The following is a 16,815-nucleotide window of genomic DNA, read 5'->3' on the forward strand; positions in this document are numbered from 1 at the left end:
CTACCTAGGATGGCCGTAAGGGCCTCAGACCTATCGGTGGGGTGAGTGGGAGCAATCCCCCCTCGAGAGAGGTGGAGGACTCGTGCAATGAGGTCCTCCGAAATGCAAATAGGAGTGTTGGCTACCCTCCCTTGAATACCACAGCCACCCCGTGTGACGGTGCCATAGAATTCCTGGACTAACCCGAGATAGGTAGGAAGGTCAAGGGAACAAAAATACTCTAGGCCCTGAACCCTAAGACGATGCCCTAGAGTGAACCCTTCACGAAAGTGGAAGTCAAAATTGACCTTCCTCCCGGAAGAGACTGTTGAATTAAATCAAATAATTTAAAATTTGAAAACCAAAACTGGTTAACGGCCAAGTGGCAAGCATTCGTGCACAAGCAAGGGAGCAAACATGGAAGAATTTCTAATGAAAGCAAACCATGACAAGTGTCATGTATCCAGCGCAGGAGCAAACATGGAAAGGCCCCTCGAAGAAGGAAGGAAGCATGAATGGCCAAGATGCAATAAGCCGAAGAATCAAAGGAGCACAAGAAGACACGTCATCAATCCGCGGGAGGGGAATCTTCTTCTTTTGACGTGCCTGAGCCTATATAAAGGGCTCTAGGGATCATTTCAAAGAACAATCAAAATTTTTTCTTCTTCCTATTCCAAGAGTCTAGATAAAAAAAGGCTCTAGGGATCATTGGGGAGAAAAGAAATAAAGAAAATTTTTCTTCTCCTCATAATTTTTCTAAGTTTCTTTTGAGCTATCTGCAAGCGTGAACGTGCTCTTCTTTCTTCTCTGGAGGCGCACTGACGGGAAAGACGTGGTTCTGTATTGGGTCGTCATATCTCTAGGAGATCTGTGCCAGCAGACCCGTGCGTGGGGGGCATAAACTTTTCTGGGACAGCGCATCAGCGTGCTTCGATCCACAGGCCATCTTCTCTCTCTTTCTTCATTTTATTATTATATTGTCAAGTTAGTTATTTGCTAGTTTATTCTTCTTATTTATTGTTTTTGAATATTAGAAATATTTAATTATATTTGTGCATCTAGGCTAACAATCCAGGAAAGTTTATGTACGGTTAGCACTAGATTTTAGATTGCAATATTTATTAAATATTTCGCTGCATAATTATAAATTGTTCTATTTTAGCTGTTACACATTTATGCTAGCTTTACTTTAGTACTTAATTTTTCAAGCAAAATATTAGATTGCTTAACCTCCAGGAGGTTTATTAATACCTCCATTTGGACTCCTTACGGAGTAATTTCCAGATTCTATTCAAACGGAAATTCGAAAATTGGTTAATTCATAGGAGCTAGCTTAATATTGCACTTAGGATAAAATTGAACGATATCTAGTGAAATTATCTATTGAATAACGGTGTCTAAGAAAAGCTTGTCAAAAAGGCATACGTGCCTAAGAAAGGCTGGTACTTAAGTGAGCCAAGTGCTCCACCACCGATCTGGAGCTGATCTGGCTGTTATTCTTTGGATTTTTCAATTAGACATCTAAAGTTCAAATTAAATATCAGTGCAATAATTTGACATAAACCTTCTCATTTCCATAGGTGTCAAAATTGTGTTAAGCTACAAACTAATGGCTTCCCACGCATCTGAAAATCTTAGTGCTAAACCTGAAAAATTTGATGGTCAAAACTTTAGAAGGTGGCAGAATCAAATGCGGTTCTGGCTCACCACCTTAGGCTTGATCTCCGCCATTGGTGGGTCTAACCCATCTGCTTCACGACCTTCTACTCGCAACAACCCAAACCTTGCTCCTTCTGATGATGCATCCTCCACTAGGACTCCAGAAGAAACCAACTACCACTGTCTTCATAGAATTCTAGGAGCCCTTTCTGATAGGCTTTATGATATTTATTATATAGCTAAGAGTGCCAAAGATCTCTGGGATACCTTAGAAAATAAATATGGACTTGATGATGCCGGGGTAAAGAGATTCAAAGCTTCTGACTTTAGCAAGTTTAAATTTGTTGATTCCAAATCTATGAATGATCAAATCCATGAATATGAAATATTGATTCTTCAACTCCAGGCAAATGGAACCCACTTAGATGAGTCTTTCCAAGTTGCCTGTATTATAGACAAACTTTCCTCTACCTGGTCAGACTTTGCCAAGACTTTGAGCCACACCCAAGGTGATCTGTCTCTAACCCAAGTCCTAAATTCTATTAGGATTGAAGAACAACATCGCCTTAGAGAAAAATCTCACTCCTCCAATCCTTTGCCCAAAGTCAACAATGTTGAATCCAAGCCCAAATCCAAAAATCAGAATCATTTTTTCCGTCCCAACCACAACAAGTCCTTCAAGAAGAAATCATTCAACCATAGGAACTCCTTTCAGCCCAACAACAGAAAACCCAACTTCTCTCAGAACCAGAAGAAAGAGAAAGAAGGAGAATCTGTTCGTTGCTGTTTTGTCTGTGGTCGGACCAACCATATAGCCAACCAATGCTTCTACAAGATCACTACTCCTCGTCAACCTAGAAGTAAGGGTCCTACCACTTCTGGTGCCCAGGCCAACATGGTGACCTGTGGGGCTAACTCCTTTGAGACTGCTATCAGGTCTGTTTCCTTCATACCTGAAGTTAACATGACACAATTAGCACTTGACTGGTGGATTGATACCGGAGCTAGTATACATGTTTGTTCTGATCGCTCCTGGTTTTCATCTTATCAGATCTCATGTAGAGGAACTGTGACCATGGGTAATAATGCTGTGGCGCGCGTGCTTGGAGCGGGATGAGTGGATCTGACACTTACCTCTGGGAAGATCCTTACTCTGCAAGGCGTGCACCACGTTCCAGACATCCGTAGAAATCTAGTTAGTGGATCCTTGCTTGTCCAGCAAGGATACCGAATTGTTTTTGAATCAAATAAAGTTGTTGTAACCCATGGTGTCTCTTTCATCGGAAAAGGTTTTCTTTGTGATGGATTGTTTAAACTCAATGTAATTATTCCATCTATGAATGAAAATTCTATTGTTCTTCATATTGACTCTCCTGTTGTCTGGCATAGTAGGCTGGGACATGTAAACTATAGTTCAATTAAAAGATTAATGCACTTGAATTTAATCCCAAAATCAGAAATTAAGAATAATGATAAATGTGAGATATATGTAGAGGCCAAATTACCTAAAAAAACCCTTTCACTCTGTAAGTAGAGATTCTGATCTCCTTGAACTCATACATAGTGATGTATGTGACTCAGGGAGAACCTCAAGGGGTGGAAACAAATATTTTGTAACTTTCATAGATGACTTTTCTAGATACTGTCACCTCTATCTTATCAAAGCTAAAAATAAGGTCTTAAATAAATTCAAAGTCTATAAAGCAGAGGCTGAAAACCAACTAGATAAAAAGATTACCTCTTAAGGTCTGATAGAGGAGGTGAATATACCTCTTTTGAGCTGACCCAGTTCTGTGAAGAACATGGGATAATTCATGAAGTGACAGCTCCTTATTCACCCCAATCTAATGGAGTAGCTGAGAGAAAGAATAGAACCTTAATGGATATGGTTAACTCTATGTTAATTAGTTCAGGTGCACCAGAAAATCTTTGGGGGGAAGCACTAGTAACTGCATCTTATATCTTGAATAGAATTCCATTCAAACATAATGATAAAACTCCATATGAAATCTGGAAACATAGAAAACATAACTTAAAATATTTAAAAGTGTGGGGGTGCTTAGCTAAAGTAAAAATTCCAGAAAAAAAAAGAAAAAAAATTGGACCCAAAATAATAGATGTAATATTTATAGGATATGCAATTGAGAGTAATGCTAATAGATTTTTAGTGTTTAACTCTCAAATAAATGAAATTAATAACAACACTATAATGGAAGCAAGAGATGCAATCTACTTTGAAAGTATATTTCCTTTTAAAACAAGGATAAATGATCAAATAAATACCAATAATAACTTAGGGACTAGTTCTAGCAGAACCAGATTTAGAGAAGAAGAAGAAGAAACTGAACCTAGAAGAAGTAAAAGAACTAGAGTTGAAAAGAACTTTGGAGAAGACTACTACACATTTCTAATAGAAGACTCTCCTACTTCTTTAGAGGATGCCTTGAAATCTCTAGATGCCCCCTTCTGGAAAGAAGCAATAGATAATGAAATGCAATCTATAATCCAAAACCATACTTGGGAATTGGGAGACCTACCCCCAGGAAGTAAACCCATAGGGTGTAAATGGATCTTTAAGAAGAAACTTAGGCCAGATGGAACTATAGACAAATATAAGGCTAGGTTAGTAGCCAAAGGTTTTACTCAAAAATCTGGGATTGACTTCTTTGATGTTTATGCCCCTGTAGCTAGAATCACTACTACTTGGATTCTTGTTGCCTTGGCTTCCATTCATAAGCTGGTTATACATCAAATGGATGTTAAAACTGCTTTCTTGAATGGGGACCTAGATGAAGAGATCTACATGAACCAACCCGAAGGTTTCATTGTCCCAGGTCAAGAGAAAAAGGTATGTAGGTTGATTAGATCTCTTTATGGTCTAAAACAAGCCCCCAAACAATGGCACCTTAAATTTGATGAAATAATTCTAACTAATAGATTTAAAATTAATAACACAGATGAATGTGTATATTATATAAAGAAGAATAACAAAATTATAATTTTATGTTTATATGTAGATGATATCCTAATTTTTGGATCAGACTTAGAAATTATTAATGAAGTAAAACAATTTTTATCTCTAAAATTTGACATGAAAGATTTAGGACAAGCTGACCTAATCCTTAATACTAAAATCATAAGGAATGAAAATGGAATAACTTTGTCCCAAAGCCACTATGTGGAGAAAATTCTTAAAAAGTTTCACTACTCTGATTGTCATCCTGTATCTACTCCCTATAATCCATCTCTTCATCTAAAGAAAAACTTAGGTGATCCAGTCAATCAAAGCTTGTATGCCCAGATCATTGGTTCTTTAGGATTTCTTGCAAATTATACCAGACCTGATATTGCATACTCTGTGAACCGACTAAGTAGATATACTCACAATCCTAATAATGATCATTGGACTGCTCTAGAAAGAATTCTCAGGTACCTTAAGGGTACCATATTTCTAGGATTACACTATTGTGGTTATCCTGCTGTTCTGGAAGGCTATAATGATGCCAACTGGATCAGTGATACAGTTGACACTAAATCTACCACTGGTTTTGTCTTTCTTTTAGGAGGTGCAGTTGTATCATGGAAGTCTATCAAACAAACTGTAACGGCTAAGAGCACCATGGAATCTGAAATGATTGCCCTAGATACCACTAGCATTGAAGCCGAGTGGCTTAGAGATCTACTGATAGATTTGCCTATTGAGACTTCACCATTACCTTCTATATCTATTCATTGTGACTGCAGATCTGCTATAGATAAATGCAATCAAGAAAATGCAAATGTGAAAATGAATAGGCACTTGAAAGTGCGCCATAAATCATTGAGATACAAATTAAAGAATAACTTGATTGCACTAAATTTTGTAAGATCCGAAAGGAATCTAGCTGATCAGCTTACCAAAGGATTGTCTAGAACAGTGGTTCTAGAGTTGTCGAGGGGGATGGGGCTAAGCCCATAAGTAAAGTCACCACGGTGGTAACCCAACCTGAAAAGGTTCAATGGGTAGAAACAAGCTAGATAGGTGACTAATGAGGAGCACTATTTGTTTTTTCCATCCCTAGGGCAACAGTGCTCATAAAAAGCAAGGGTTAGGTTGAGTTTTTACTCTTAATGAATCCGAGACCCATGAGGCAGGGTACCTACTTGCTCGTACCCTTTTTCAGGATTCACCTATATGCGTGTAGTCGTGAGGCCGCGACTGTGGGAAGTGGGCTGTTCCCTAATAACACACATGAAGAGATACCTGCGCATGGCTGTAAAGCGCAAACCCGCTTCGAGCATGTTCACGCTATATTATGTGTGCTGTTGATGAAATCTGAGCCATGGACCACGGTTCAAGGCATAGTCCACCTTGGCTCTACAGAGGTAATCAATTGTCACTAAGTGAAGGTTCAAACCGAAAGGTACCTACACCTATTACATAATATAAGATACTCAGTATTTTATTTTAATTTTTTTTTAATTTTATTTTGATTTTAAATTTTTTAAATATTTAATTTATGTGGGGGATTGTTGAATTAAATCAAATAATTTAAAATTTGAAAACCAAAATTGGTTAACGGCCAAGTGGCAAGCATCCGTGCACAAGCAAGGGAGCAAACATGGAAGAATTTCTAATGAAAGCAAACCATGACAAGTGTCATGTATCCAACGCAGGAGAAAACATGGAAAGGCCCCTCGAAGAAGGAAGGAAGCATGAACGACCAAGATGCAATAAGCCGAAGAATCAAAGGAGCACAAGAAGACACGTCATCAATCCGCGGGAGGAGAATCTTCTTCTTTTGACGTGCCTGAGCCTATATAAAGGGCTCTAGGAATCATTTCAAAGAACAATCAAAATTTTCTCTTCTCCCTATTCCAAGAGTCTAGATAAAAAAAGACTTTAGGGATCATTGGGGAGAAAAGAAATAAAGAAAATTTTTCTTCTCCTCATAATTTTTCTAAGTTTCTTTTGAGCTATCTGCAAGCGTGAACGTGCTCTTCTTTCTTCCCTGGAGGCGCACTGACGAGGAAGACGTGGTTCTGTATTGGGTCGTCGTATCTCTAGGAGATCTGTGCCAGCAGACCCGTGCGTGGGGGCATAAACTTTCCTGGGACAGCGCATCAGCGTGCTTCGATCCACAGGCCATCTTCTCTCTCTTTCTTCATTTTATTATTATATTGTCAAGTTAGTTATTTGCTAGTTTATTCTTCTTATTTATTATTTTTGAATATTAGAAATATTTAATTATATTTGTGCATCTAGGCTAACAGAGACGACCCTCCCGGCGCACGAACGCGAGGGAACGACCTAGGCTGAGAGGGAACCGGAGGTGGTGACCTCACGGGTTCATTCCGCGCCTTGGACCGTCTCTCGGCGCCGCTCGCTGCAAGGGGTCTCTTCCGGCTAGGGACAACGACTTTTCTAGGCATCTTGACCTACCCTAGGACAGAGAGACGTGAAAAGGGAGGAAAAACTGAAGGAGAAAGGGAGAAATAGGGCGGAGACGATCGGGGGAGACGACTCGAGGGTTTTGGAACAGTGACGGTCGAAAAGAAAGATTGGGAAAAATCATTTCATTTAGGGTTAAAAGACGGATTTCCGACCTCGAGTCGACTTCAGTAAGTTCGCGAGTCGACTCGACCACGAGTCGACTCTCAGAATCATTCGAGTCGACTCCTCTACGAGTCGACTCTTAGAAATATCCGAGTCGACTCGAGCTCTGGCACACACCAAAATCTAAGTTAGAACTGTGCCAAAGGAGAGAGAGGTAGTAATATTTAGATCTTAAAGAATGATTTGATGATCATAAACGTGGAATACTATATCAAATATAACTTAATGATCAAGATCTATGAATGAGAGACAAGAATCAAAGAAATGGATCAATTACTCCTAAACCTCTTCTAAGAACACAAAATCGATCTTCACTTAATGGTTTTGTAAAGATGTTAGCAAGTTGATCATCAGTACAAACAAATTCAAGCATCACATCACCATTTAACACATGATCTCTTATGAAGTGATGTCTTATCTCAATATGTTTAGTTCTTGAGTGCTGAATTGGATTTTTAGTTAGATTTATGGCACTTGTATTATCACAATTTATGAGAATCTTATCTTATTTAATGCCATAATCTTCAAGTTGTTGCTTGATCCATAAAATTTGAGCACAACAACTTCCGGCAGCAACATATTCGGCTTCTGCCGTAGATAGTGCAACCGAGTTTTGTTTTCTTCTAAAAATTGACATGACCCGCTGGTGCTTTTTCTATCAAGTTTACAACCAGCAAAGTCAGAATCAGTGTACCCTAATAAGTCTATGCTTGATTCTTTAGAGTACCATAACCCTATGTCTTTTGTTTCTATTAGATACTTAAAGATTCTTTTAACTGCAATTAGGTGTGATTTCTTAGGATTAGATTGATATCTAGCACACATGCATACACTAAACATGATATCAGGTCTACTTGCTGTAAGATATAATAACGATCCGATCATACCTCTATACAGCTTTTGATCTACTGACTTACCTGATTCATCTTTGTCTAGTTTGCATGATGAGCTCATGGGAGTGCCAATTAACTTGTTTCCATCCATATCAAAATTTTTTAGCATTTTCTTGATGTACTTAGCTTGATTGATGAAAATTCCTTCCTTAGATTGTTTGATTTGAAGTCTGAGAAAGTAGTTCAATTCTTCCGTCATGCTCATCTCAAATTCACTCTGCATTAATTCAGCAAATTTTTCGCAAAGACGATTGTTAGTAGCACCAAAAATAATATCATCTACATAAATCTGCACTACTAACATATCTTTATTTTCCTTTTTCAAAAACAAGGTTGTATCAATATTCCCTCTAGAAAATTTATGATCTAATAAAAATTTGCTAAGTCTTTCATACCATTTTCTAGGGGCTTGTTTTAGACCATAAAGTGCTTTATTTAATTTGTAAACATGGTTGGGGTATTGATGATTTTCAAAATCAGGAGGTTGTTCTACATAAACCTCCTCATTAATATACCCATTCAAGAAAGCACTTTTTACATCCATTTGAAATAATTTGAAATCTTTAAAACATGCAAATGCTAGTAACAATCTAATTGCCTCAAGTCTAGCCACAGAAGCAAAGATTTCATCAAAATCTATACCTTCTTTTTGATTATAGCCCTTTGCTACTAGTCTAGCCTTCTTCCTAACCATAACTCCATTTTCATCAAGTTTATTTTTGTACACCCATTTAGTTCCAATTATTGAGTATTCAGAGGATCTTTCAACTAAGTTTCATACTTTGTTTCTTGTAAATTGGTTAAGTTCCTCTTGCATAGCATTTATCCAATTTACATCACTTTCAGTTTCTTCAATATTTTTATGTTCTAAATGTGAAACAAATGCAATATGATTATTTAAGTTTCTAAGAGAGGCTCTAGTTCTAACAGGTTGAGATGGATCATCTAAGATTAACTCTTTAGGATGACCGTGAGCATACCTCCAAGCCTTTGTAAGCCCATGTTCAGCAATTACCTCTTGGCTTGTTGAAGTCTCTTCAATTTGCTTCGGTTCATCCTCTTGTAAGGTCATGTCATCCATCTTTTCTTCAAGTATCCATGCATCATCATCAAAAATTACTCTCTTGCTAGAGGAAGCATCATTAGACTCATCAAAAATAACATAAATTGATTCTTCAATAACAAGGGTTCTTTTGTTGAAGACTCTATATGCCTTACTTGATGTAGAATATCCCAAAAAGATACCTTCATCAGATTTGGAATCAAATTTACCTAAGTTATCTTTGCCATTATTATGAATGAAACACCTACAACCAAAAACATGAAAATAGTTTACTTTGGGCTTTCTATCTCTCCAAAGTTCATAGGGTGTTTTCATTATAATTGGTCTCAATAGAACTCTATTTAGAATATAACATGATGTGTTAATAGCTTTACCCCAAAAATACTTTGGGAGATCACTTTCACACAACATGGTCCTAGCCATCTCCTCTAGGGTTCTATTCTTTCTTTCCACCACTTCATTTTGTTGTGGAGTCCTAGGTGCAGAAAAATTAAGAGTTATTCCCTTTTTACTATAAAATTTTTCAAATAGATGATTTTCAAATTCCGTTCCATGATCACTCCTAATAGCTATAACTAAAGTATTTTTTGCGTTTGTTACTTTCTTATGGAATTTCTTAAATACTGAAAATGCTTCATCTTTATGAGCTAAAAATATGACCCATGTGTATCTAGAAAAATCATCTACTATGACAAGACCATACTTATTTCCACCAAGACTTGTGGTCCTAGTTGGTCCAAAAAGGTCCATGTGAAGTAGCTCAAGAGGTATTGATGAGAGCACAAAAGTGCGATCTACACGCAGCTTAAATTAATATTATTGTTAATAAATAATGATAAAAGTGTTGCATTAATATTATATTTTTGTGGGGTGCAGGTGTAAAGGCCCACATTTTATTGGGCTTTGGATACAATCCGACCCATGAGAAGGTGGAGGGAGACTCTCGATCGGGTCTTCTCCCTCCCTGTTTCAAACCCATCTTCCTCCTCCCGAATCCACCAGAAAAAAAAAAAAAAAAAAAAACAGAGGGAAAAGGGGGATTAAATCTTACCTAAATTGAACCAAACTCCATCTATAAAAGATCCCTTTCTCCTCATCCTAGGGCATCAACCGAGTGCCGTTCAAAAGAAAAAGGAAAGAAAAAAAAAGGGGATCCGTGAGATTGGGTTGTTCGCTGCCGATCTCGCCGGAGGAACTCGCCGGAGTCAAGGTAAGCACCGTCTCCTCCTTCTCCTTTGTCTTTGGGCCACCGTCGCCTAGGAATCCGGCCGGCAAGCCGCCGGACTGATGGGAAAAGCCGAGCCTCTGTTCGGCCTTCTCCTCTTCTGTTCCGGCCGGACGTCGCCAGGCGTGGCACCGCCACAGGCTGACGACCAGGGGGCGTCGCCGGCCGTGGGCCACCTGCTGCCGAACCCCCTTCTCCCCTTTCCGTCGGGAAGAAGGAAGAAGAGAGAAAGAGAGAGGGTCCTTCCACTCCCTTTCTCTCATTTTACTTTCCTCTTATTATAATATTTGTTATTGGGTTCTCTCCTTACACATGGATCCGGGGAGATCATGGCTTTAAGGACTCTAGATAGTTTTGGGATGCTAGATTTTAGAGGACCCTTTAGAGGATTAAATAGGGTCCTAGATCATCATATATCTTTGATAAATTTTAATGATGACTTGGTTCTGTAGGGGAACAATCTATTGGACGAGAGGACGCTGAGCAGAGTCCTACGCATTCCGGTTCATAGATCGCCGTGAGGGCGGGTGATTAGTTGACTGAGATTTCAATAAAGGGTAAGGATCCTTGTACGCCAATCCTGCATGATATAATATTTTTATACTTAGATATGTATGATATGCTATGATCGAGACAAATCAAAAATGGTTTTATATTAAATTACATTTTGATCGTGTTGGCTTGTGGTTGATATTATGATCGTATTCGCTTGTGGTTGGTATCATGATGGATGCATGCATGCGCATAACTTACACCTACATAATTGGACTGATGGATGTGGTGCTCTAAACTAATTATGTGATATTGGTTGCCCCGTCACGGGCTGGAAACGTGACCGTGGTTAGTTTAAAGCCGGAAATAAATATAAATGAATTGATGTGTGGATGTAAACTGGATTGTATGAAAAGGGACTTTGGGTTTATCTTGTTATTATGGCAGGCCCCGTCACAGGCTGAAAAATGTGGTACTTTGGTAGGCCCCCTCACAGGCTAGAAATGTGGAACTATAATGTGCAGGCCCCGCCACAGGCTGAAAATGTGATACTTTGGCAGGCCCCCTCACAGGCTAGAAATGTGGAACTATAATGTGCAGGCCCCGCCACAGGCTGAAAATGTGATACTTTGGCAGGCCCCATCACAGGCTAGAAATGTGGAACTATATTGTGTAGGCCCTGCCACAGGCTGAAAATGTGATAATTTGGTTGCCCCACCACAGGCTGAGAAATGTGACCGAGATTTGACCCAAAGTCGGAAAGATAATTAATCTGGATCAAGTTGAAGAAAAGGCATTGAAACTATAATACAGGTTCATAAGCTATCATATGCTATATCATTCTTGTGTGGCTGGACTTTTATTGATGTTTTATGTACATACTTATATTGATTATTTGAGCTTTGATAGCCGGTTTATGATTTCATGATATGTGCATCGACTTGTCGTGATTTTCAGATTTATATTATTATTGTGTTGGTGTGGATGTGTAGGGATTCTTACTGGGCTGTAAAGCTCACCCCCCCTTTTTTCTTCTTTTTCTTTACCAGAGTTGCAGGATGCATAGTTTTGGATGGGATGGGCGCAGAGTGCGAGTACCAGAGTCATTAGTTAGTTAGTTGTTTATCCTTCCTTGATGTCGATGAATATTTGAAGAGCTCGAAATTGAACTAAATTGTTTATTTGACATGTCGGATTTGTTTATTTAAATTATTAAATTAATTATGGATTTATTGGAATTTTGTTAATCATAGGCCTTGCATGATCTTTAGGGCACTGCTCTAGGGCTCATGCGGCCGGTCGCGTACCGGACCCCGGGTGCTGGGTTCGGGCGTGACAGCAGGTGATCGTAAATCAAAGAAAAAAATACGCAATAGGTCCAAAAAGATGCATCACCGCAGGTGACTAGCCAACTGTATGGGTCAATCCCAGTTGCACGCTAGAAGAAGGTTGAGTTCAGCCGTCCAATTCACTGCAACCAATTTTTAGTAATTTGTGCATCTCATTTTGATGGAGCCCGCATCCAACCCATCTTCTCGCAAGTGAGTCAGCGTTTCCCACGCGTCCGACCGCTTCCTCCACACGCGAAGCAATTCTTCCGTGATCAAAGCTCCTTCTTCTTCAGCCGTCCGTGCGATCACCGCCTCCACCACAGCGTCCGCCCGAGCCCGAGCATCCCAGTCATCCCGTCCGCTCAATCCGCCTCCTCCAGCGATGCAACCATTTCCATCTCCAGCATCCCGATCAACGCCCCTTCTTCCGCCCGTTTCACACGCCTCCCAGCTTCCTCCATCTTCGTTCTTCAGCATGTGATCCCGCCTACAGCCGTCCGTGAGCAGCGTCCCAGGATCCCAGCATCCGAAAATCTTGCCGCAGCTCTCATCCATTTGAATCTCCCAGCCATCTGCCTCCTCTTCTTCCACGAGCTTGCCTCACGCGCCGGACCAGCATCAGACCGCGAGCAATCTGCCGTGATCATCCCGCAATCTCCTCCACAGCGACCGCCCGAGCCCAAGACCCCAGCATCCCGTGAAGCGTCGCACCCATCAGCGCCAGATCCGCTCCGTTGTCACCTCCTCTCCACGCGCGATCAGGGGAATCCTAGCTTGTCCATGGGCTCTGGGGCGATCTATATGAAGAGGGCCTTCTCGACTGCCAGGGGCTCTCAGACGGGAAGGGAAAAACAGAGGAGTCGGGCTGCTGCAGTGAAAGAAAAAAAAAAAAAAAAGAGAAGAGGGAAACAGGGTATGCCCTGTTTCCGAAAAGGAAAAGAAAAAAATATAAAAGAGGTGATTGTTGTAATGGAAAGCTAACTTCTTTGGCAAAGGGTGATGGACGAATCCTTGTCATATTGCTTTCATCAAGTATACTCTAATCTTTTAATCTAATTGTTTTATATCTATCGGTATGTTTTGAATTCTTGAATATTTATTTATTTGATAGATCTTTTATGGTTTATATATATATTGATGCATGGATTGTTTCGATTTTTGATTTGTCATAGACGTAACCGGCACGATAAATACTTAGATGTTGAATTCATGTTTTCAGATTGTATACTCTATGATTAGAACTACTCTATCTTATTAATCTTTAATCAAGAATCGCCGAGTTTATTTATTGAAAGTAATATTGTTAAGGAGGATTCCGGATCCCTAGCCTTCTCTATATTCTTGAACTTTGTTTAATTATTTATTAATCCTCTGCTTTTAAATTTTGAAAATCAACTGAAAATTACATCTAAAAATTACGCTAATAATCTATAGATCGTTCCCTGAGGAATCAACCTCGGACTTCCGAGTTATATTACTTGTGCGATTCTCCTGCACTTGGGAGAGCAATTTTTCGAAAGCACCAAGTTTTTGGCGCCGTTGCCGGGGAACGGCTGAGTTATTAGTATAATTTTAGATTTAATTTTTACCTTAGTAGTTAGTATTTTTCTTTTGAAAAAAAAAATTAAATCTTTACTACTATTTTTAATTCCCTGCATAGTCTGCATCAAACTCTGATATCATAGAAATTAGCCGTCTGATTTGACTCAAATTTGGTCAGCTAGTGCAAGACATATTGTTCGATAATCTGAACGGTCTGATTGACATTTTGACATTTTTAAGACCATCAGTTAATACGAAACCTTGCTGCTTTCTACTTTGAATTTTCTGCATTTAATTTTTTTTAGAATAAGAAATTTATTGTTATCATATCTTATTAACCCTTGTTGATAATTGAAAATTGAAAAAAAAATAACTTTAAGAAAAGATCAAGTATGATCATTCAAAATTAGAAAAAGAGGGAAAACCTAAAATTTTAAAAATTTTAAATTTCAAATTTCAAATTTCAGACTTCAACTCATAAAATTTAAAAAAATAATAAATAATTTGCTTGATCACCTATTCAATGAAATTTAATGTCATGTCATAAAACATTAAAAAAAAAATCTCTTGATTGTTGCATATAGTATAAGGCATCAGCATAAAATATTCTAAGGGCTGAACCCATTTAAAAAGATAAGGTCGGGATTTCATCACTCGTCCTTAGCCCAAAAATCACCCCAGTGCATAAATATCCTAAGCTTAACTAAAATCAACTAGACGTTGGCCCCTAAGGACATTTGAGCTCAATAGGACGAAGACCACCGAAAGTTGCACCAATTTCGCTCTGTGGCTTAGTTGATGTCTAGGCAAGCTTTGTCCCTATAAGGGAGACAGTTCATCTGTTCGAGGCAAGTGGGTTTTAAGTGGGACCTTTGCGAATGCATCGTGACCCCTCCACTTACTTGGGAGCTTACCTGGTCAACTCGGTTCATTAGACCGGATTGGAGGCTTAGGTGTCCTCTTCAAACCAGTTAGGAGCTGTCTAGAAATTTAAGAAAAACATTAGAAATTGAGGTATAAAGTTTTGTTGCATTTTTTATTGTGAATAGATTTTTGTTTTAGGGTGTTGTTTTAGGGTATCTTTAGTTGGTGCTTATATTTTTTTTTAAAAAAAGAAGAAAAAAAAGAGAGGGAATTATTTTGCATGTTAAAGTGGAATAGGGACGATACCGGTCGATTAAGTCGTACAACTTTAGATCATCCCTTAGGACATACCCCTGAAATTCCTTCGCAATATCTCACACCTTGTGAGATGACTGATCTAAATGAAGATGCGGGGAGTCACCACGATCGAGAACGTGAACCCCATGTTATGACTCTAAGACAATACCTACAACCGGCTAGGACTAGTCAGCCTTCATGCATAATTTTTTCTGATAATGTGGGACATTTTGACATCAAACCCGGGGTAATTCAATTGCTGCCCAAGTTTCACGGGTTAGAATCCGAGAGTCCGTATCTTCATTTAAAGGATTTTGAAGAATTGAGCATTACATTTAGAGTGCCAAACGTCACCGAGGATGTCCTCAAGCTGACATTGTTTCCTTTCTCTCTAAAGGATAAGGCCAAAACATGGCTAAACTCTTTGCGACCTAGATCAATAAGAACTTGGCAAGATATGCAGAGAGAATTTTTAAAGAAGTTCTTTCCCACACAAAGGACCAACTTTTTGAAAAGACATATCAGCAATTTCCAACAAAAAGATAATGAAACATTTTATGAATGTTGGGAAAGATTTAAAGACCTTCTTCTCTCATGCCCTCATCACGGATTCGAAACTTGGAGGACCATTAGCTTCTTTTATGAAGGTTTATCTCCACAGTTGAAACAGTTTGTAGAGACCATGTGCAATGGTAGATTTTTAGAAAAACATCCTGATGAAGCGTGGGAGTATTTGGATTCCCTTGCTGAGACTGCCCAACTTTGGGATAACGGGAATAGAAACAATAAGTCTTTGCCTAAGCCTACTAGCTCTGTACAGGGAGGCCTTTACAACCTCAGAACTGAGGATGATCTTCATGCTAAAATGGCAGCCCTCACTAGGAAGGTAGAAGAAATTGAGCTTAGGAAGATTGAGCCTGTCAAGACTATAGAACTTAGAAATGAGTGTTGTGGTATCTGCGATATGTCGGGTCATACTACTACAGATTGTCCCACCACACCGGCGTTCAAAGAAGTCTTGCACGATCAAGCAAATGCTATGAACTCCTACCAAAAGCCTTATAACGATCCATACTCGAATACCTATAACCCTGGTTGGAAGAATCATCCAAACTTTAGGTGGAGAAACGATCATCCTCAACAGTCACACCATTCAGCTCCTCCACCTGCACATCCTACTTATGCACCACTACCTTCTCAGAAGCCGAATATTGAGGATACCTTGCAATCTATACAAACTTTTCTACAAGGTCAAGCTAATATCAATGCTCAAAATACTCGAAATTTTGAAGACATAAGGAACCAATTGTCAATGTTGACTACCGTCCTAAGTACCCAAGAGAAGGGTAAGCTTCCAGCTCAACCCCAACCTAACCCACAAATGCACGGTAGTAATAATACGGCTCCTTCTAGTTCGCATACAGAGCATGCAAAGAGCATCATGACTTTGCGTAATGGGAAAGTCATTGATCAAACCGTCCCATTGAGACCGCGAGTCACTTCTAATTCTGATGCTCCCAAAGTCGATGAAAGGAATAAAGAAGAAGTTGAGTCCCAACTTCTACCGAGAAAGTTGAATGTCCTTTTCCTCCACCTTTTCCACAACGGTTAAAGCCGTTGCAAAAGCTCGAACCTAATTCTGAAATTCTTGAGCTTTTTAAACAAGTAAAGATCAACATACCTCTTCTTGATGCAATCAAACAAATACCCTCATATGCCAAATTTTTGAAGGACTTGTGTACTGTTAAGCGCCGATTAAATGTTAAGAAGAAGGCAGTTTTAACTGAAAATGTGAGTGCTATTTTGCAGCACAACATTCTCCCTAAATATAAAGATCCAGGTTGCCCAACCATCTCATGCATCATAGGCAACTT

General features: G+C 39.2%; 1 protein-coding gene and 1 non-coding gene across 2 annotated transcripts; one reads left to right on the forward strand and one right to left on the reverse strand.

The window, feature by feature from the left end:
- Positions 1-1,669: 1,669 nt before the first annotated feature.
- Positions 1,670-2,755, forward strand: LOC149767786 (uncharacterized). Its single transcript, XM_089930385.1, has one exon. The coding sequence runs from the start codon at positions 1,670-1,672 to the stop codon at positions 2,753-2,755; it is 1,086 nt and encodes a 361-aa protein (XP_089786511.1).
- A 12,689-nt stretch (positions 2,756-15,444) lies between these two features.
- Positions 15,445-15,553, reverse strand: LOC120113203 (small nucleolar RNA R71). Its single transcript, XR_005515005.2, has one exon. It is a non-coding gene; the product is annotated as a small nucleolar RNA R71 (small nucleolar RNA).
- Positions 15,554-16,815: the final 1,262 nt, after the last annotated feature.

The sequence above is a fragment of the Phoenix dactylifera genome, chromosome 4 (assembly GCF_051530095.1).
Source record: "Phoenix dactylifera cultivar Ajwa chromosome 4, Ajwa_hap1_PhDact_Kaust_v1.1, whole genome shotgun sequence".
NCBI lineage: Eukaryota > Viridiplantae > Streptophyta > Magnoliopsida > Arecales > Arecaceae > Phoenix > Phoenix dactylifera.

Excerpts from the sequence above, each read along its gene's own strand:
- LOC149767786 (XM_089930385.1), top strand. The coding sequence starts at position 1,670 with ATGCGGTTCTGGCTCACCACCTTAGGCTTGATCTCCGCCATTGGTGGG.